The sequence below is a fragment of the Callithrix jacchus genome, chromosome 5, assembly GCF_049354715.1.
Source record: "Callithrix jacchus isolate 240 chromosome 5, calJac240_pri, whole genome shotgun sequence".
In the NCBI taxonomy this organism is placed as follows: Eukaryota; Metazoa; Chordata; class Mammalia; order Primates; family Cebidae; genus Callithrix; species Callithrix jacchus.
This window is the reverse complement of record NC_133506.1, coordinates 132,283,782-132,304,927: the sequence shown is the minus strand read 5'-3', so window position 1 is coordinate 132,304,927 and position 21,146 is coordinate 132,283,782. Positions and strand designations below refer to the sequence as shown.

General features: G+C 52.6%; 1 protein-coding gene across 4 annotated transcripts in view; it reads left to right on the top strand.

The window, feature by feature from the left end:
* Positions 1 to 20,456, top strand: part of UBE2O (ubiquitin conjugating enzyme E2 O) — a 63,761-nt gene extending 43,305 nt beyond the window's left edge. Inside the window, exons 2-18 of one of the 4 annotated variants that reach the window (XM_035301850.3) lie at positions 5,016 to 5,075; positions 5,271 to 5,381; positions 8,159 to 8,256; positions 8,738 to 8,801; positions 9,714 to 9,857; positions 10,303 to 10,412; positions 10,557 to 10,632; positions 10,893 to 11,365; positions 11,809 to 11,963; positions 12,215 to 12,327; positions 12,415 to 12,543; positions 12,908 to 12,997; positions 13,989 to 14,685; positions 14,958 to 15,094; positions 17,790 to 17,993; positions 18,090 to 18,147; positions 18,286 to 20,456. In XM_035301850.3, the coding sequence (XP_035157741.1) occupies positions 5,016 to 5,075; positions 5,271 to 5,381; positions 8,159 to 8,256; positions 8,738 to 8,801; positions 9,714 to 9,857; positions 10,303 to 10,412; positions 10,557 to 10,632; positions 10,893 to 11,365; positions 11,809 to 11,963; positions 12,215 to 12,327; positions 12,415 to 12,543; positions 12,908 to 12,997; positions 13,989 to 14,685; positions 14,958 to 15,094; positions 17,790 to 17,993; positions 18,090 to 18,147; positions 18,286 to 18,956 (3,390 nt within the window). In that variant the 3' untranslated portion in view covers positions 18,957 to 20,456. Of the gene's footprint in view, positions 1 to 5,015; positions 5,076 to 5,270; positions 5,382 to 8,158; positions 8,257 to 8,737; positions 8,802 to 9,713; positions 9,858 to 10,302; positions 10,413 to 10,556; positions 10,708 to 10,892; positions 11,366 to 11,808; positions 11,964 to 12,214; positions 12,328 to 12,414; positions 12,544 to 12,904; positions 12,998 to 13,988; positions 14,686 to 14,957; positions 15,095 to 17,789; positions 17,994 to 18,089; positions 18,148 to 18,285 lie in introns of all 4 variants that reach the window. The other 3 variants (XM_035301849.3, XM_008997779.4, XM_035301847.3) reach the window with 3 other exon arrangements.
* The last annotated feature ends 690 nt before the right edge of the window (positions 20,457 to 21,146 follow it).

The window sequence follows — 21,146 nt, the reverse complement described above, 5'->3', positions numbered from 1 at the left end:
GTCAATGTTATGAATGAGAGTCTGGACCAGAAGCTGCAGGACAAGCTAGTTGCTTTTGCTGTGTTGTCAGGGGTCGGCCTCCAGATTGTAGCTCAGAGAAGCAGCATGTGCCTTTGTAGTCAGGCAGACATGGAGGAGAGTGCTCCTGGCAGGATAGGCCGCCAGTAAGCTTCCCTGCCTCCTGAATGCCTACTCTGAGTGACCCTCAGCGGAGCTTTGGGAGGCTCACATGGGAAGTGCCCAGCCTCCTGCCACATTGCCTCCTCCCCTGGCATTGTCCCTCACCCCTCACTTGCTATTTGATTGCTTTCCTACTTGATGCACCTAGAGGCTGGTCCACAGACACACCTTCTCCGCCATTGTTCAGGTCTCAGCACCTGCACCTCCAGAGAACCTACAGGGCTTCTCAGCTGTGGTACTGTGGGTGCTTTGGCCACGCCATTCTTTGCTGAGGGATGTCCTGTGCATTGTAAGACGCTCAGCATTCCTGGCCTCTGCCCCCTAGATACTACCCCACGCATCACCCTTTGTGACCACCAAAAGTGTCTCCAGACATTGCCAAATATCCTGTGAGAAGCAAAATCACCCCTAGGTGAGAACCACCGGGCTAACTGGTCTCCGTGTTCCCTCTTGCAGCATGTTCCCTGCCCCAGAATCAGGTAATCTTTTTGATATCACCTTCAGGCAGGGCTCTGAGACGAGGCCTTCAGGGGCTTCCATCTTGCTCGGGATAGAATCTTAAGCCCTCCCTATGGTTTTCTAAGGCCTGAATAAGCAGGCTCCATTCCTTCTGCCTTCTTGAAGCCCTGCCGGCTGGTGCCCATTACCCCACCCAGCGCCTTGACGGCTACTCCTCCCTGCTTGGTAAGCTCACTCCCCATCTCACCCCAATCTCTGGTTCAGCATCACCTTGAAGGGGCCTTTCCTTACCACCCATTTAAATTTCCTCACTGTGCTCTTCTCCTGCTATCCCCCACGTTGCCTAGTTTTTCTTTGTGGCACTTGGTACCACTTTCCCTGCATCTGTCTGTCTGCCTGCTTCCCCCCTGCAGGAGAATGGGCGCTTAGCATGTGCCAGAATCCCTCTCCTCAGAGGGCAGCTCTGTTTGCTGCTCCTGTTTCCAGAGGAGGCACAAAGGATTTTGGTCCTGGGTTCCAATGGGAAGCCCACAGTCGTGTCACATGTGTGCAAAGTAATGCAGATTCATCTTAAACCAGCCACAACCCCTCCTGGCTTAGAGACACTGTTAGCATTTTGGCATCTTGTCCTTTTTCTGTTCAGAACCCTCTGGTAGCTACAACTCTGTAAGAAATGTTAGACAATAAATAGCTCATCAACTCTCAGGTGGTTTAGAATTTCAGAGCCCATGAGGACAGTTGAAATCTCTTCACCTCCCTGACCCCAGATCCCCTCCTAGTAACAATTTTTTTAAAAACTACAAGCAGGCTGCAATCCCAGCTACTCGGGAGGTTGAGGCAGGAGAATTACTTGAACCTTGGAGGCGGAGGAGGAGAATTGCTTGAAGCTGCAGTGAGCTGAGATTGTGCCACTGCACTCCTGCCTGGGTGACAGAGTAAGACTCTGTCTCAAATAAATAAATAAATAAATAAACAATAAAGATAATAATATTTTCAAAATATAAAAAACCACAAGCAGGACACCTCTTAACAGTAGGGATTGAGTTTTATTCCAAGGCTTAGTTTTGTTCACACATCCGGTGTTTTCCCAGAGTGGGCACAGTGCCCTCTAGTGTTTGCCTGCCGGGCTGGCTGGCATCTGTCACTTGCTCTTTGGAGGTGAAAGGGGAAGTAGAGGGCAGACTGTGCCCAGCAGGCATCCTCAGTCAGCGGCCACCACAGCTGCCTTCCATGTGCCCCAGAAATGAAGAGAGTTTTTATTTCTTTGATAAGCAGAAGAGTCGCTGTCTTTAAATGTGTAGACTTGCCAGAAGTCTCTTCCTGTCTCTGTAGCTCCAGGAAGAGATGAGCTTTTTATGTGGTTAAGAGAATGAACTCTGGAGCCAAACTGCCTGAGTTCAGGTCCCGGTTCCACTACTTAAGAGCTTTGTGACATTGAATGAGTTGCTTATTTTCTTTGTCTTATTTTGCATATCTGCAAAATGAGCATGGCAGTGATGTGCTTCGTGGGTTGTGGAGCACCTCATACATGAAAGCAGTGAAGCGCTTAGAGAGCTGCCTGGCAGATAGGAAGCATCTGGTTAGCATGAGGCTGAGGACTCCAGAGCTCTAGCATTCTCCAGGAACATGGCGGCTCCTTCCCGATGAGGGCACTGAAAGGCTTTATGAAGCAGGTTGCACACATGGGGGCAGGGAGAGGAGGAACTGTCCAGTGGACTGGCTCACAGATGGGAGGGTATGGGCTTATTTGGAGAAAGCCAGCGTCCATTATGGGTGGGGTATAGGGAGTTAGGAAGGAAAGTCACAAGAGAGATGATGGAGAGCCTCCCAAGTCACCTGAGTCCTTCCAGATGCCGATGTCTCATTATCTAATTCCCAATGGGAGAGATTGTAGCCACCATGTTACCATCCCCCAGCCCCTTGTCACTCCTGCTTTGCTCCCAGCACTGTCAGGGCTTTGGAGAAATGTAACTTCCCATCATAGAAAAGATCAGAAGAGCCGTAGAGCCCCTGGAGGCAGTGTCCTGGTGGGGTGGAGCCACTCTTGTCTGGAGAGCCCCATAGGAAGGATGGCATTTGCTGCACTGGCTCCCTCTCCTGGGAGCATTGGGCACTGCCTGCCCTGGCGGCCTCTGGCCTTGCCATGATGCCAGCTTTCACCAGCTGTTTTGTTTCTGCTTCAGCTTCAGAATTGACACCTCAGTTTCCCCTGCACTCCCAAGGGTGCAGTTAGGCTGAGCAGAGTGTCCCATCAATGACTGCACTGATCTATGTCTGTGTCTGTGCTGTTCTTGCCTCCTTTCCTGACTGCTCTCTCAGGGACCCCTAAGTGGTGGATGCAGCCCTCCCACCACACGTGGTGCAGCCCCCTTGCACTGGATTCTGCAGTCCTGCAGCTTGTGGTTTCTCTGAGAGCAGTTGTGACTTTTTGAAGTCTAAAATGGGACCAGGGGATTAAAATAGGATGGGGCAGTGCAAAAAAATACGATGTCTCAGAGTGGAGATTTGGGCACAGAGGGTTATAGCACACAAAAGTGCTTACAGTTAGAAAAGTGGCACCATCACACACCAGCATGCCCCTTGATCCTCCTGGGGTCTTGGAGCAGATGTAAGGAGAGCTTGGCCTTTCAGGGCTCTTCAGCCTCCACCTCTCAGGGCCAGTTATCACAGCTGCTGGCCTTGCTGAGTGTCTGCTCTGAACTGTGCATCATGTGCCACCTGTGCGCCCGCTGCCTTGGTGATTCCGCCTCAGCCACGCTTGAGATGGCTGCTGTCATCCCTCCTTCCACTTGTCGGCAGGAGTGGTTTGCCTGAGGTTCTTGTGTCTGACTCTAGAACCCTGTTTTTTAAGGACTGGGCTTGTTGTCATTTGAAACTTGAGTTCATAGCTGGACACGGTGGCTCAACGCCTGTAATCCCAGCACTTTGGGAGGCTGAGGAGGGCAGATCACGGGGTCAAGAGTTTGAGACCAGCCTGGCCAACCTAGTGAAACCCCCCGTCTCTACTAAAAATACAAAAATTAGCCAGATCGTGGTGGCATGTGCCTGCAGCCACAGCTACTCAGGAGGCTGAGGCAGGAAAATCACTTGAACCCAGGAGGTGGAGGTTGCAGTGAGGCAAGATTGCACCATTGCACTCCAGCCTGGGCAGCAGAGCGAGACTCGTGTTAAAAAAAAAAAAACTTGGGTTCATGAGTTCCTGTGGACTCTCTGCACTGCTGGTTGGTGAAGGGGTCCTTTGCTTTTTTTTCCCCTTTTTTTTTTTGTTGAGTCATGTTCTTCTGGCAGAGTTTGTTTTAGTCTTCATTGCTAGCATTTAAGTGACCTTGAGCCAGTATCTTTCTTTTTCAGCAACTCAGTTCTCCTTTCTTGGTAGTGACCTCTCAGTGCCCCAGGTCGAGAGAGGCTGCCACCACAGAGTGTCTGGTTGGCTATTTGAGGAAACAGCTCTCTAGACACGTGGCTTGGGGTCTTGGAACTGGACACACGCGGAGACCTGTCCATAATTATGACCGTAGGCTGGGCGTAGTGGCTCACGGCTGTAATCCAAGCACTTTGGAGGCCTGAGGTTGGGAGTTTAAGACCAGCCTGACCAACATGGTGAAACCCCATCTTAAAAAAAAAAAAATGTAAAGGAACTGCCCCAGGTTTGAGGAACCAGCAAAAAAGAAGGCAGGCTGGCCTGGTGGAAGCATCTCCTGCCTAGGCTGTTGGGATGTGGAGCAGCAGGAGGCAGCGGTCGCTGCTAGCTGTGCATAAAGGACAGTCAGGTGCTCATGCAGTTGGCCAGGCTCCAAGAGCCAGCCAACTCAGCAGCCCGTAGGGCTCCACAGCGCAGCAGATAAGGTGCAGGCCACAGCTGGTCAGGAGGATAACCCAGATTAGAACGTGGTGTCCGGTGATAGCCGGGCTTCAGGGTGACCCAGCAAAGCCCGGTGTTCTGCTCCTCTCCCAGCCCACGCTCCGTCAGCCGGGGCAGGTACTTGCAGAGGGCAGAAAAAGGATTTAACGCAAAGCAAATACTTTGTTCTCTGTAGAATGGGCTGTTAAATCCTTAATTAAAGTGTGGCCTTATGTGATCTGTCATTGAGCTGCATTCAGCCTGAGGAAGGATACCTTCGGTCAGCTGAGTGTTTACTGTTGGTGGGCGAGACAGTGACCATAGGGGTACCAGGAGGCCTGCGGGTGACTCGCTCTGCCTGTGAGTCTAGGTGCTGGTTGGAGGTATGTGCAGTCTGTGAAAATGCTTCTAGCTGAACACTTAGGATTTGTGCATTTAGCAGTGTGGATGTGACACTTCAGAAGAACTTTGAAGAAAAATGTATTCTCTGGTGGCTTCAGAGCCCATTCTCTCACACTGGTATTTACTTTTACAGCTGAAACTAGAAGACCGTTCTGTGGTACCCCGAGATGTGGTCCGGCACATGCGATCCACTGTGAGTCCTGCGTCCCCACCCCAGCCCTGGGCCTGGGAGCAGCCACCTTGGGGACTTGAGCCTGCCCACTTCGCACTCTGTATGTGGGAGAGCTGGCCAGCTCTGCAGGGGACATACTGGGGTGGTCTGGGCTGGGTCTCCCATGGGACCAAGGCTGCTGCACCTTGGGGCTTGCATGCCTCCTCCCTCCCCCAGGACAGTCAGTGTGGCACAGTGATCGACGTCAACATAGACTGCGCCGTCAAGCTCATTGGCACCAACTGCATCATCTATCCCGTCAACAGCAAGGACCTGCAGCACATCTGGGTAAGCCAGCCTTGTCTTCTCATCGTCCTTTCTGGGCCCTCTGGTTCTCTAGGGCACGACCTCAGGGCTGTAGCCTTCTCTGCGCTCTTGCCAAGCACAGCCTTCCTGGGTCAGAAGGCAGAGCACAGCAACCGGCTGGCTCCTGTAGTCTTGTTTTCGCTGCCTTCCAGTAAGCCATTTAGACACGAGGTCAGGAGGTGCCCTTCCCCAAACCCAGCATAGACTGCTGATGTGGTTGTCTTTAACTGGTTTCCTTTCACCTCTAATATTTCTTTTTAAAAAATTATTTTCAATAATTTTATTTTTTAAATATTTTTTAAATAATTTCAAACCTACCAGAAAGTTGTAAATTCCTGTGTCCCTCTCATCCAGATTCCTCAGCTGTTAAGATTTCACTTCATTTGCTCCATCACCTTCCCTCCCTCCTTCTCCCCCAGATCCCTCTCCTGTCTTTTTTATTCCCAAAATATTTTGGGAATAAAAAAGAGCAAGCTTTGAGAGCAAGCTACAGATATGATGCCCTGTCACCTACCCCTGAATACACCTCTCTGTATTTTCCAAAAACAAGGACAGCCTCCTGTGTAACCACCATATAACCCCCAGATTGGGAAGTGGACATTGATAATTACAGTCTTGTCCATAGACCGAATTCAGTTGTCCCAACTCTACTCTTGTTTTGTTTTTTTCGGATCCAGGACCCAATTCAGGAACACATCTTGCGTTTAATTGTCACCTCTCGGCCGGACGCGGTGGCTCACGCCTGTAATCCCAGCACTTTGGGAGGCCGAGGCGGGTGGATCACGAGGTCAAGAGATCGAGACCATCCTGGTCAACATGGTGAAACCCCGTCTCTACTAAAAATACAAAAAAATTAGCTGGGCATGGTGGCGTGTGCCTGTAATCCCAGCTACTCAGGAGGCTGAGGCAGGAGAATTGCCTGAACCCAGGAGGCAGAGATTGCAGTGAGCCGAGATCGCGCCATTGCACTCCAGCCTGGGTAACAAGAGTGAAACTCGGTCTCAAAAAAAAAAAAAAAAAATTGTCACCTCTTTAATTTCTCTCCAATCTGGAATCATTTCCCAGCCTATCTTTGTCTTCCATGTCCCAAACAGTGATACATTCAGTAACTGGACCCTCAGCCTAGGTCTGTCTGGTATTGCCTCATGCCCATGAATTCATGGCAGACCCGCCACAGAAATGCCACTGAGCTTTGCGCTGGTTCATGGTACCCCATAGCCAAAATGTTGGGGTTGTTCACTTTGATCCCTGGTCATGTTGGTGTCCTCCAGGTCTCTCCACTATAAACTCACCATTTACCCCCTTAAGTGATTGTATTCTGTGGGAACACAGTCCTGGATTATGTCAATGAACTACCTATCATTTGTCAAACTGAAATCCACCACCTTTGACCTCCATTCACAGTTCCTCCTGCACCAGCCATTGCTCTGATGTTGCTAAATGGTGATTTTAAGGCTCCCTGGCTGCCCCCCATTTCTATTAGCTGGCATTCTGCTTTGTAGAAGAGCTCCATCTTCTGCTGACATTTATTTATTCGTTTTTTAAAATCAGTATGGACTTAGAGATTTCTGTTTTATCCATTGGTTGTAATTAATTGCTACTATTACTACCTGTTCTGTTGCTTAGGTGATCCCAGATATAGCCAATGGGAGCCCCTTCAGGCTGGCTTTCATGTCCTTTTCACATGGCCCTTTCTGTTGGTTTTTTAAGTATTTTCTTTCTTTCTGGCATGAGAAGCTTCATTGTGTTCAAAGAATGGAATTTTTAAAACCCAAATCTGGATGCTAGGTGTGCTAATTGCTACTTGGCCCTTTTGGGACACACTAGGAAATACTCATGTATTAGATGTATACACACATTTAAATATGTCACTACCTGTTCTATGTGTATGTTAAAGTATATGAGTTCAGGCCAGGTACAGTGGCTCATTCCTATAATCTCAACACTGAGAGGCTGAGACAGGTGGATCACTTGAGCTCAGGAGTTCACGACCAGCCTGGGTAACATAGCAAAACCTCATCTCAACAAAAAAAAATAGGAAAAAATTGGCTGGGCATGGTGATGCATCCCTGTAGTCCCAGTTATTCAGGAGACTGAGGTGGGAGAATCACTTGAGCCCAAAGATAGAGGTTGCAGTAAGCCAAGAAGGTCACACCATTGCACTCCAGCCTGGGCAACAGCAAAACCCTGCCTCAACAATAGAAATGAAAATATATAAGTTCATCCTGATACATCCAATTCCACTTAAACACCTCAGATGACTCTTCCTTCTCCCCTTCTGTTAGTAAACACCTGGACACCTTCTCCAACAGTGAGGGACTTGGCTGTCAATATCCTCGATATGCTAATGGATTTACTCAGAACACTGTCCATATAGCCACCCCCCAGCGGTATGGCTGTCTCCTCTGCCTGCTACCTCCACAGCCTACTTGCCAGTTGTCCTGTGTCCATGGATGTCCCATGTCCATGGATGCCATCAGCCCTCTGCCCCTGCATAAACCACCCCGTTACCTCTAGGTAGCCCCACCACCACAACCAGCACCACTTCCTTCTCGCTGAGAAGAGCAGCTGGGATGCAGCCTAGAACTTGTACAGATGGCCTGCTGCAGCAGCTATTTAGGACTGGTTGCCAACCAGTCCAGACAGTGGGCTGTCTAGATCCTTGCCTCTGCCTGTCTCAGTGGGGCATAGAGGAATCTATTCCCTGGACATGAGTGTTGTCTGCTGTGTCTCACTGCCCCTGCTCCCTTGGTCTGCAGCCCTTCATGTATGGGGACTACATTGCCTATGACTGCTGGCTGGGGAAGGTCTACGACTTGAAGAACCAGATCATCCTGAAGCTATCCAATGGCGCCAGGTAGAGTCTCACCACCAAGGAGCCATTGGCTTGGGAAATGGCTTCTTGGAAAGAGGGAAGGAAGAGGGTGTTTCCTCCTGGGGCCAGTGATGACAGGTTTGATCAAGAGCAGTGACAGATGTTGATAGCATCCCAGGCCTGCAAAGCAGGGCCTAACCCTGTGGCGTTCTCCTCATCTACCATGGTCTAATTCTGTTGGTCAGTTTCTGATCTGTCCTGCCGTGGGGAGAAGCGTGTTCATATCTGCTAGGGGCTGGTGCTTTACTTGAGGCACTGTGATGGTGCTGAGCACTCCAGTGGCACTTGGGATCTTGTTCATTGTGCATTGTGGGAGAGTTTTTTATACTACGTCGGGCTGAGCTGATGGTGGAAGATGAATTTTGCTGTTTCGGGTACTTGGTGTATTGGCATCTTAGGATCGCAGCTATTTGGTACTCACTGTGTCCCCTGGTGGAGACCAAGCCTCTGTTCTCTGTTTTAGGTGCTCCATGAACACGGAAGATGGCGCCAAGCTCTACGACGTCTGCCCGCACGTCAGCGATTCGGTAGTGTGCTCTGTTCAGGCCACGCCCTTCTCTGATTGCTCAGTCCTCTGGGAAGAGGACTTCTTAGCAAAGAGCTTGTAGCTGGCCCTGGCTAAACAGAGTGGTTTCCTGGAAGAGGATTGGGTGTGCACCAGAGGCTCTAAAAGTTTGGGTATAGGCAGAAAGTATTAGAACTTTTTTTTTTTTTTTTCTGAGACAGAGTCTTACTCTGTCGCCCAGGCTAGAGTGCAGTGGCACGATCTTGGCTCACTGCAACATCTGCCTCCTGGGTTCAAGCGATTCTTTGGCCTCATTCTCCCAGTAGCTGGGATTACAGACATGTGCCATCATGCCTAGCTAATTTTTGTATTTTTAGTGGAGATGAGGTTTCACCATGTTGGCCAGGACGGTCTCGAACTTCTGACCTCAGGTAATCCACTCACCTCGGCCTTCCAAAGTGCTGCAATTACAGGTGTGAGCCACTGTGCCTGGCAGTATTAGAACTTTTATTTGCATTTCTGTTAGCCTTTTCCTCTCATCCTTTGAAGTCTCACTGTTGCTCTCTCAATACAGGATGATGTATTAGTTATAATAGTACATGGACACAAATAGCAAACAAGTAGATATACAGGGGGTGTGTGAGCAAACAGGTTTCAGGTCCACTGCTCTCTGGAGCCTTATTCCTCAGAGTGTGAGCCCTTGACCAAGGAGCACGGAATGAGTCAGCCTACATTTGAACAAGGGTGCCAGGTGACCTCTACGCACCCAGAGTTTGGGAAGTGCTGTTCTTGAGCCACACGACTTGTTTTAAGGCATGTAATGCCTGTGAGTGAGCTTCTGCAGGTGGGCAGCCAGCAGGCACAGGTGTGGAGAGCGCGGTCACCCAAGGAGGCACTGCTCACAGGGACTTTCCTCTGGCCCCAAATCCCACAGGGTCTCTTCTTTGATGATTCCTACGGCTTCTACCCAGGCCAGGTGCTCATTGGCCCCGCCAAGATCTTCTCCAGCGTCCAATGGCTGTCAGGTGTCAAGCCCGTGCTCAGTACCAAGAGCAAGTTCCGAGTGGTGGTGGAAGAGGTGGGTCTGGGCCTAGGGGCAGGAGACAGAGTCCTTGACCTCCACGCCCTGGAGCTGAGCTGCTGCCCCTTTCCTGCCTGCTCTGAGGATTGAGCCCTGCTCTTCAGCTTCTGGACCCTGTTGATCTCAAAGGGCTTTAAGGAAAAGGGGAACCCAAGCTCTGGTCATAGTGACCAAAAGACAGATGTCCCCAGCCCAGCCTGAGCAAGGTGGGAGGGTGGTGGGTGGCTACCAGTGGTCCCTGGCTGGTATGAGCAGTGATACTGGTCCTGGGTGTTGCATTGGGGCCGTGGTTACAGTCAGGGCCTACTCTGATTTGTCTGTACTTGGTGCTGCACTAGGAAGATCAGTTTCCTCCTCTGGAGGTCAAGTGGGCCCTGGGCAGCTGGCTAAAGAGTGCTGTCAGAGCCTGCCCTGACTGGCGTGTCCCACCTGCCATCCCCAGGTGCAGGTTGTAGAGCTGAAAGTTACATGGATTACCAAGAGTTTCTGTCCAGGGGGCACGGATAGCGTCAGCCCCCCACCCTCTGTCATCACCCAGGAAAACCTAGGCAGGTGAGCATGCCCTGCTGCCAGCAACCCAGGGGCACCCATGGGACAGGGCTCTGGGCCCTGGCCACAGATACCTGGGGAGGCTGGAGAACACTGCTGGCCTCCCAAGAGTTCAGCCTGGCTCACCCCCACTTCTCCCTCAACCAGGGTGAAGCGTCTCGGATGCTTTGACCATGCTCAGCGGCAGCTTGGGGAGCGCTGTCTGTATGTCTTCCCAGCCAAGGTAGAGCCAGCCAAGATTGCCTGGGAATGTCCAGAAAAAAACTGCGCCCAGGGGGAGGGCTCTATGGCCAAGAAGGTATGTCCTTGGGGTTGGGGGTTGGTGGGCATTTGAGGAACTGGCCTTGAGCCATTTCCATGGCCAAAAAGGACAGTCTGTGCTTTAGGCCTTGGTGGGCAGCAGCCCTGATGACCCTTGCCGGCTACTCAGGTGTATGCAGCTATCATCCTCACAGCTCTGTCATCTCTGCTTCGCCCTTGCAGGTGAAGCGTCTATTGAAGAAGCAGGTTGTGCGGATCATGTCATGCTCCCCGGACACCCAGTGTTCCAGGGACCATTCCATGGAAGACCCAGACAAGAAGGGGGAAGCCAAAGCCAAGGGTGAAGCGGACTCTGCCAGCCCTGAGGAGACACCTGATGGCTCTGCCAGCCCAGTGGAGATGCAGGATGAGGGCGTAGAGGAGCCCCAGGAGGCAGGAGATCAGCTGCCCCCGTTCCTGCTAAAAGAAGGCAGAGACGACAGGCTGCACTCGGCAGAGCAGGATGCAGATGACGAGGCTGCCGATGACACGGATGACACCAGCTCAGTGACCTCCTCCGCCAGCTCCACCACTTCCTCCCAGAGTGGCAGCGGCACGAGTCGCAAAAAGAGCATCCCTTTGTCCATCAAAAATTTGAAGCGCAAACACAAGAGGAAGAAGAATAAAATCACCCGAGACTTCAAGCCAGGGGACAGGTAAACTGAGAGTTGTGCCCCTCCCCCATGGCATCAGCATGAAGTCAGGCAGAGTGCATGCCCCCTCAGCTGCATGCCTATGCTTGCACACACACTGCACACCTTGTAGTGGCTCTAGTGCCTGGGGTAGGCCCTGGTGGAAAGCAGAGACTTAGGAATGGTACAGAGGGTGGAATGGTGGTGGTGGCCTTAAGCTTGGCCTTCTGGGGCCACATTTGCCTGAGCTCTCCCAAGTGGGTCCCTTTCTCAGAATGCATGGCCTTGGAAGCCTGGATTAGCTTCCTGTGCACCAGAGAATCATCCTGCAGGCCTGGGACTCAGAGTTTCATGTTACCGAGCCTGCAGGGATGGGAAGGGACAGAACGATTCTCTGCCCTTTCCCTGGGGTGGCGGTGAGGGAGGGGGGTGTTTTTGCATGTCGCTGACTGGCCTGCACCTGGCAGGGTGGCAGTGGAGGTGGTGACCACGATGACCTCAGCTGACGTGATGTGGCAGGATGGCTCTGTGGAATGCAACATCCGCTCCAATGACCTCTTCCCTGTGCACCACCTGGACAACAACGAGTTCTGCCCCGGAGACTTCGTGGTAGATAAGCGAGGTAGTGCCAGCTCTGGAAGGGCAGCCAGCGGGGTGGTCACCGACGAGGGCCCAGGTTGGGGCTTGGGGAGAACAGAAAGGGATCTGGGGTCAGAGCTAAAATGAGGTCGGGAAGGGGACTGCCCTCATGAATTGGGCTCTCCATTTCCAAGACGGGGGAAGGTCAGGGTTCTGCACCCTGCACTGGCTTGAGATGTGGGCTCCTTAGCCTGGGTCCCTTAGCTAGTTGCGTCCCTTCCTCTGGTTCCCTAGTCCAGAGCTGTCCAGACCCTGCTGTCTATGGTGTGGTACAGTCTGGCGACCACATCGGTCGTACCTGCATGGTGAAGTGGTTCAAGCTGCGGCCAAGTGGGGACGACGTGGAGGTGTGTGCAGCCCCTACTGCTTTCTTCAGCTGGGCTCTGGGGTTGGGTGTAGGCCCCTAGCTCATGATGGCCTGTCCTATGCCACAGCTAATTGGAGAAGAGGAAGATGTGAGTGTTTACGACATTGCTGACCACCCTGACTTTAGGTTCCGTACAACTGACATCGTTATCCGCATCGGCAATACTGAGGACGGGGCTCCTCACAAGGAGGATGAGGTAGACCTTCAAATTCAAGTTCTAGATCGCTGCTCCCTGCCCTATGCAGCAGCTGCAGTCCCTGATGCTGCCACCAGGTGGCTCTAGGAGACAAGACCTGAAAGTCCTCTGGCTAGTTGTTACTAGGAGAGCAGCTGCCCCAAAGTCAAGCTGCTGCTCAGCCCTAGCAGCTGCAGAAGGACTTGTTTCCCTGACTCTCTGCCGGTGTCAGGCTTCTTGAGCCGCTGCTGGTTACGTTTACCAGAGGAGCTAAGTTCCTTGTCACAAGCTGGGTGGGCATGATGTCAGTCACTGCAGAGCACAGGAGGGCTGGGGAGCTGGGGCTGGAGCTGGGCTCCCTGACTCTGTCCCCTTTGCCCAGCAGCCATCAGTAGGCCAGGTGGCCCGTGTGGATGTCAGCAGCAAGGTGGAGGTGGTGTGGGCTGACAACTCAAAGACCATCATCCTGCCCCAGGTGAGGCTCTGGCAAGTCCCCCTGCTGGGCTTGTGACTATGGCAGCTGGGGCTGGGGCCACAGTCAGGTAGCCTAAAGGTGGGCTCTCGGGTCTTCCTGGTGAGATCTCAGTGAAAACCTGAGGAGAAAGGCAGTCATTCCACACAGCCCTGGTTGCGGGGTTGGGGTCAGCCCACAGGTGGCCCACCAGCCTCACTTCTCCCATCCATCACTGGGTGCATGTAGATTTTCACAAACCTCCAGGATTTTCCTGGATTATCACTATGCTAAGAAGAATGTAAGTTCCTTCCTAAAAGGAGATGGAGACTTTCCTATCACCCTTTCTAGAAAGCTCTAACAGCAAAGGAGAGAAAGGAGAGAGCTGGCCCCATTCTAGCCCCAGCTGCTGGGTCCTGAGCTGAAGGGCCACACGGGCTCTCCTTCCCTCGCCTCCCTGGCTGGAGCTGCATGGCCCAACTCTCCTCTCCTGGCTCCTGCATAGGGGGTGGGGATGGGGCAGAGCAGGGGCAGGAATGGCTTGCCCCATCACCTTAATGGTCATTCCAGGGAAGGCAGCAGGATGTGCTGGCCCTTCCGCACATACTCTCCTAACGTATGTTCCCAGCTCCCAGTGCAGCCCCACATGGGCCTCCCTGCCTGCATCGTTAGCTGACCCTGAGCTTTTCAGGTGTGGGGCTGGGCCTGCCAAGGTTGCCTGCCTTCTTGGGCAGATGCTGACCAAGTGTACAGAGTGGGAGGGGAGGCTGAAACAGACCACTGGCTGGGGCTTTGGGTCCAGCTTGGGGGTGGGACAGGTGGAGGGCCTCTCCCAGAGACCTAGGGACTGCAAAGTCCAGAGCACAGGGTGGGGAAAGAGTGGAATGAGGTTGCCAAGGCCTCATGAGCCCAGTCCCCATCAGCTGTGCAGATCAGGGATCCCCAGAGCTCTTCCTTTGTGGTAGGGAGGTAACTTCCTGTCTGCATTACCCTGGCACTTCCCTTCTGCCCCCAGCACTTGTACAACATCGAATCTGAGATTGAGGAGTCAGACTATGATTCGGTAGAAGGCAGCACCAGTGGGGCATCCTCGGATGAGTGGGAAGATGACAGTGACAGCTGGGAGACGGACAATGGGCTGGTAGAGGATGAGCACCCCAAGATAGAGGAGCCCCCCATCCCACCCACGGAGCAGCCTGTGGCCCCTGAGGAGGACAAGGGAGTAGTGATCAGTGAAGAGGCAGCCACAGCCGCTGTCCAGGGGGCTGTGGCCATGGCTACCCCCATGGCTGGGCTGATGGAGAAGGCTGGCAAGGACGGGCCTCCCAAGAGCTTCCGGGAGTTGAAAGAGGCCATCAAGATCCTGGAGAGCCTCAAGAACATGACCGTGGAGCAGCTGCTGACGGGCTCGCCCACCTCTCCCACTGTGGAGCCTGAGAAGCCAACTCGGGAGAAGAAGTTTCTGGATGACATAAAGAAGCTACAGGAAAACCTCAAGAAAACCCTGGACAATGTGGCCATTGCAGAGGAGGAGAAAATGGAGGCAGTGCCCGACGTAGAGCGCAAGGAGGACAAGCCCGAGGGGCAGTCACCTGTGAAGGCCGAGTGGCCCAGTGAGACCCCGGTGCTCTGTCAGCAGTGTGGTGGCAAGCCTGGCGTCACCTTCACCAGCGCCAAGGGCGAGGTCTTCTCCGTGCTGGAGTTTGCACCCTGTGAGTCAGCCTTTGCCCAGTCTTCACCTTCCCCTGCCTTCTCGGGGCTCCTGTTTGTGTCACCAGATCTGGGTGCGGTGGTTAGGTGGTTAGTCCTCACTGGCCCCCAACTTCTGGCCCAGGGCAAACAGTTTCCCTGTATGGTTACAGTGCTGAGGCCAGCGAAGGCGAGTGGGAAGTCTGTGGGTGCGCTCACCTATCCAGCCAGGTTTGCAGATGGAGAGCTCCAGGGCCTCTCCATGAGTGACTGACTGCTCTCTTTCCTCTTCTAGCAAATCATTCTTTTAAGAAAATTGAGTTCCAGCCTCCAGAAGCTAAGAAGTTCTTCAGCACAGTTCGGAAGGAGATGGCACTGCTAGCTACCTCACTGCCTGAGGGCATCATGGTCAAGACTTTTGAAGATAGAATGGCAAGTAGGCTTGGCATGGGCAGGTGCAGATGTGCTGTGTGGGTGCCCAGTGCCCAAGAGGCCACCAGCCTTGGGTCCTCAAAGCTCCAGGGCTGACTGGCACCTGTGAGGACACCCACCCACCCACCTTTTACAGGGGCGGTCACAGGCACAGCCAGGTGAGGGCTGGCGGAGAGCCATGTGTCCAGGCCAGATGGTTTTCTTTTCTCCCTTCTTTAAAAAATGAGTTTGAAATTAATTATATTATGAGTACTCCTCAAGCCTGCTCTTCTTTTTGGAAAAATTAGAACATTACAGATCCTTTGAGTGGAAATAGAAGAGCTAAAGTTGCCTTTGACCGGCTCTGACTTCCCTTTTTTCCTGAATCATAGGCCTCTTCCCACACCCAGAGGACTGCTGGAAGTTTAGTGGGTCTCCTTCCAAATGGATGACCACGGATTACCTTTTTTATGTATTTTTACATTTTTTATACATTGAAAAAGTATTTCGACATGTTCATGTATCACCATGAGTACAGAGTGTTTTGTATGATTTGTTTACACCGAGTATTTGCCTTTTGTTGTTGTTGTTGTTGGAGATGGAGTCTCACTCTGTCGCCACGCTGGAGTGCAGTGGCCTGATCTCAACTCACTACAGCCTTTGCCTCCCGGGTTCAAGTGATTCTCCTGCCTCAGCCTCCCAAGTGGCTGGGACTACAGGCCCGTGCCACCATGCTCAGCTAATTTTTGTATTTTTGGTAGAGACGGGGTTTCACCATGTTGGCCAGGATTATCTCAGTCTCTTGACCTTGTGATCTGCCTGCCTCGGCCTCCCAAAGTTCTGGGATTACAGGTGTGAGCCACTGCGCCCAGCCCAGAGTATGTCATTGTATATATATCATCTCTAATTTGCTCAAGACCTACCCATATTGATTTGTAATGATCTAGTTTCTTCCTTTTTACCTACAAAATAGGACAACAACATGTGGCCACACCACATTCCATTTTCCCACTCTTCTGTTTGTGGACGGGGCCTAGTGTCTCTGAGTCATCTTTACTGAGGCAGCATGAGTGCCTCCTCTGGGAACAGGCAAGCCTATTTGCCTGCCACCTTGTTTACTCAGCAATCCCTACTGGGCCTGTGCTTCAAGCCAGGCATCATGCTAGACTCTGAATCTGAGTCTGAGGCCCCAGTTCTGGCCCTGTCCTGGAAGGAAGAGGGCAAAGAAAAGGAGTAGGGATCCTGAGAGCTGCCAAGAGGGGCGCTGTTGAGATGGGCCCGGAGCAGCCCCTCCTGGAACAGGGCTAGGCAGAGTCCTAAGTCCAGTGCTGCTTGAGATTCTTAATAACACTTTTGTTTTTTGCTTGGGTTATAGTAAAATTCCTTTTGAAAATTCTAGCTTTTCTCAGCTCTGCTGAGGGAAAACAGGAACAGTATTTTTTTGGTTTGTTCTGTTTTCCCAAAATCTCACTCAGGAGAAGAAAAGTAGTGTGTTCTCTGGAGGCTCCCAGGGTGGCACCAATAAGAGCATGCATGAGAGGTTCCCTCACCCCAGCTGGCGCTCTGCCCTTGTTGCTTCTCAGCTCATCACCGACCTCGCCCATTGCCCTGGCAGTTGAGATCACACACACACACGTGTACGCACATGCACACAAATAGATGCGCAGATTCCAGATGTCTGTGGAACGGTGGTCTCCCAACATCTCCCCTGGATCAAACCCTCACTGCCAGCTTCTGGTGGAGAGATCATCCCTAATTCCCCAGGCCCCACCATCCTGGAACTGCCTTTCAGCTTGGAACTGTTTGTACTACTTGCCTTGTGGGAGATAAGGGTTGGGGCAAGTGTTTAGAGGAGTCTTTTTTTGTTTTGTCTTTAAAAGACAAGGTTTCATTCTGTCGCCCAGGCTGGAGTGCAGTGGTGTGATCATAGCTCACTGCAGCCTCAACTTCCTGGACTCAAGTGATCCTTCCACTTTGAGTAGCTAGGATTACAAGTGTGCACCACCATGCCAAACTAATTTTGTATTTTTTGTAGAGATAGGGTCTCACTATATTGCCCAGGCTGGTCTTGAACTCCTGGCCTCAAGCAGTCCTCCCACTTTGGCCTCACAAAAGTGCTGGGATTATAGGTATAAGCTACCACATCTGACTGAGGAATACAATTTTAAAGTAATGATTTATGAGGAAAACCACCTGATATGATAAAAATTCATTTAGAATATTTCTCTTAGCCAGGCTTCAAAGATTCCAGGTAAGGGCTGGGCACAGTGGCTCATGCCTATAAACCCAGCACTTTGGGAGACTGAGCCAGGCGGATTGAGCCTGGGCTCACTTGAGCCCAGGAGTTTTAGACCAACCTAGGCAACATAGTGAGACCCTGTCTCTACAAAAAATAAATCAGCCAGGCATGGTGGCACACACTGTAGTGCCAGCTACTTGGGAGGCTGCAGTGAGCCATTATTGCACTAGTGCACTCCAGCCTGGGCGACAGAACAAGACCCTGTCTCCAAAAAAAAAAAGAAAAAAGAAAGATTCGAGGCAATTTGGCACAGAGGTATTTGTGCCTAGCTTTTCCACTGCTGGTGGCATCTGGAGTCCCAGCTGCCCTTCCCGCTTCATTCACACAGTGTCCTGGGAAAGTGCAGATGCAGATACCACATGCAGGACACCCCCCCTTCCAACCTGCCAACCTCAGCCTCCCTCCCTCCCTACATAGGACCTCTTCTCAGCCCTCATCAAGGGCCCCACTCGAACCCCCTACGAGGATGGCCTCTACTTGTTTGACATTCAGCTCCCCAACATCTACCCAGCTGTGCCCCCCCACTTCTGCTACCTCTCCCAGTGCAGTGGCCGCCTGAACCCCAACCTGTATGACAATGGGAAGGTGTGCGTCAGCCTCCTGGGCACCTGGATTGGAAAGGTGAGTGTAGTGCCAGGCCCCCAGCCAAGAAAGAGGAAGAGCCAGTGGGGGATAGGGGCTGGGGGAACAGAATTGATGGTGTCCTGTGTGTTTCAGGGGACAGAGAGGTGGACGAGCAAGTCCAGCCTTCTCCAGGTGCTCATCTCCATCCAAGGTACGGTTGGGCTGAAGCAGGGGTGCGGACAGGGAGGGCCAGTGGAGGGAAGTGACTGATGGGTCCCTGGAGGGTGGAGGGTAGGCCTGCTCCATGGGCTTCTCCCACCCACTGTGGGAAGATGTCGCTCTCCCACAGGTCTGATCCTGGTGAACGAACCATACTACAATGAAGCCGGCTTCGACAGTGACCGGGGCCTGCAGGAAGGCTATGAGAACAGTCGCTGCTACAATGAGATGGCGCTGATCCGTGTGGTGCAGTCCATGACCCAGCTGGTGCGGCGGCCCCCTGAGGTCTTTGAGCAGGAAATCAGGCAACACTTTAGCACTGGTGGCTGGCGGCTGGTGAACCGCATCGAGTCCTGGCTAGAAACCCATGCCCTGCTGGAGAGGGCCCAGGCTTTGCCTAACGGGGTCCCCAAGGCCAGCTGCTCTCCAGAGCCCCCAGCTATAGCCGAGCTCTCAGACTCCGGCCAACAAGAACCTGAGGATGGAGGGCCAGCCCCAGGAGAGGCCTCCCAGGGCTCAGACTCGGAGGGCGGTGCCCAGGGCCCAGCCTCAGCTAGCAGGGACCACACAGACCAGACTTCGGAGACCGCAGCAGACGCATCAGTGCCGCCCAGTGTCAAACCAAAGAAGCGGAGAAAGAGCTACCGGAGCTTCTTACCTGAGAAGAGTGGCTACCCTGACATCGGCTTCCCCCTCTTCCCACTTTCCAAGGGTTTCATCAAGAGCATCCGGGGTGTCCTGACGCAGTTCCGGGCTGCCCTGCTAGAGGCAGGCATGCCGGAATGCACAGAGGACAAGTAGGTACCAGGCACAGAGGAAGGAGCATCACCGTGGGAGAGGCCAGCCGCCGTCTGCTCACTCCCCCCGGAATCACCTTCTTCCCATGCCCCTCTGTCCCCACTGCAGGCCCTCACTGCCCTCTTCTCCCCAAGGTGAGTTTGATGCTGAAGTACAAGAAGTGTGCTGAGATGCCGCCGTTTATTCTGAAGCGAGATTTCAACAGGCGGGTCCCCCGTGGCAAAGAAAATCGGAACCTTGTTGCTGATTTTCCAGTTGTCACCCCAGCAGAATGTCCCGGCACTTGCTCCCTTGCTGTCCCTTCTCAGGTCAGAGGCGGGTATTCCAGGGCCTGCCGCTGGGCTCTCTGGACCGGTGCCCTGCAGACCCGCAGGAGAGCAGATGTGCCTTGCATGAAATGTGGGTTGCGCCAACAATTCCCCTGGTCCTTTTCAGCCTCTTCAGTTCAACTTGAGCCTCCCTGTGTCCCAGACCCTCCTGCTGCCACCTCCACCAGGTCCTCCTCCCTAGTCCCCCAGCGTCAACACTATCCCTTGGGAGTTGTAGCTGCTGTCACTGACTCCCAGCTCTACACTGGCCTGTCAACAACATTGTAGCCCCAGACCTGTTGAACTTGCTCTCTAAGAGAGGTTGGGACCAGGCTGGGTTCAGGCTAACACCCATTAGAGGTGGTGGCCTTCACATATGCACATGAAGTTGAGGACCAGGGAGCTGTGGGGAAAGCAACAGTTGTAGGTGCCTTGCTCTTCTGTTGGAGGCTGCTGGGGCGAGAGCAGCTGCACAAGGCCAGGGCAAGTGCTAGGGCCTCTTCCCCATCACATGGTCACACTGGGACATGGCATGCAGCTCAGTGAACTCCGAGCAAGCCCAGCCCTCTCTTGGACTAGAAGGAGGCCTGCTGTCAGCCCTTTGCTTACAAACTGCAGGCTCAATCCATAAGGGGATGGCCGGCAGGGGCTCTCCTAGTGCCCAGAGACAGGCCTAGAGGTTTACAAGTTTTCTAAGCTTTTGATAATGTGAAGCTCCAGGCCGAGAGGATGCTGTTGAGCACATTGCAGCTATGTAATTTTTGGTGTATGTATGTAATATTTAAGGTTGGGAAAAAAAGCTCGGAAGCAAAGATATTAACTCTTATTAGAAAAAAAGACAAAAAAAAAAAAAAAAAAGCCAAAGCATGATGCGTCTTGTCAGCCTTAAGTGGGCTCCACACCTGTGCTGTGCTGTGACCACCCAGCCAGCAGAGCTGCGGGAAGACGGAGCTGGGCCACGCACCATGGTATTTGGAGCCGAGTCGGTATCTTGTTTGAGAAACACCCAGAGTGACTGGTGGGGCTGAGCTTCCCAGTGCATTTGTACATGTGGAGATGTGAATGCCTACTGCTTACACTATCTGTATAAAGTGCTGTGTGATTAAACTTTTTTTTACTTGCATTTTTTTTTTTTTTTTTTGGTTGGCTCATTAACAAGACAAGGTGACACCATTAAACCTGCCTCTGCCATTCATCTCGGCTCCGTTGCCTTTCTTTCTCTCTGGGGCACTGTGTGCTTGTGTCCCTCACACATAACCTTCCTGGGGAAGGAAAGAGCCTGTTGCCAGGGAAGGCATATGGCAGTGGGTCCTGGCTTCAGCACCACCACCCTCCACCCGCCAGGTCTGCTTGACCACCTTTTGCACTTCCTGTCCTGGGCAGTCCTCTGGCCTCTTCCTGGCTGGTGTTGTGCTCCTCAAGAGCCAGCTTAGAGCAGTCTTCCAGCAGCTGTGGTCCCCAGAGGCATACAATTGACCAGTTCATCCAGTTCAGCTCCTTCCAGATTCTAGAAGAGCCAACATCATAGCACCTGGTGGTAGACAGGTGCCACAGCTCCTGGGCCCTAAGCCAAAATGGCGGCCCAGTTTAGGAGACTGGCATCAATCCTTCCCTGCTGCATCTTTTCCACTCCTGCCTGGCACTCCTCCACAAGGACAAGTGGGGAAGGGAGGCAGCTGAGGGAGGCTGGGGGAACCCCAGACCCCTCATTGAGGGGGATGGCAGACTCCTTTTTAAAAGGTAACATACTGGCCATTGTTGTGGCTCACAACTGTAATCCCAGCACTTTGGGAGGCAGAGGCAGGTGGATCACCTGAGGTCAGGAGTTTGAGACCAGCCTGGCCAACATGGTGAAACCCCGTCTCTACTAAAAATACAAAAATTA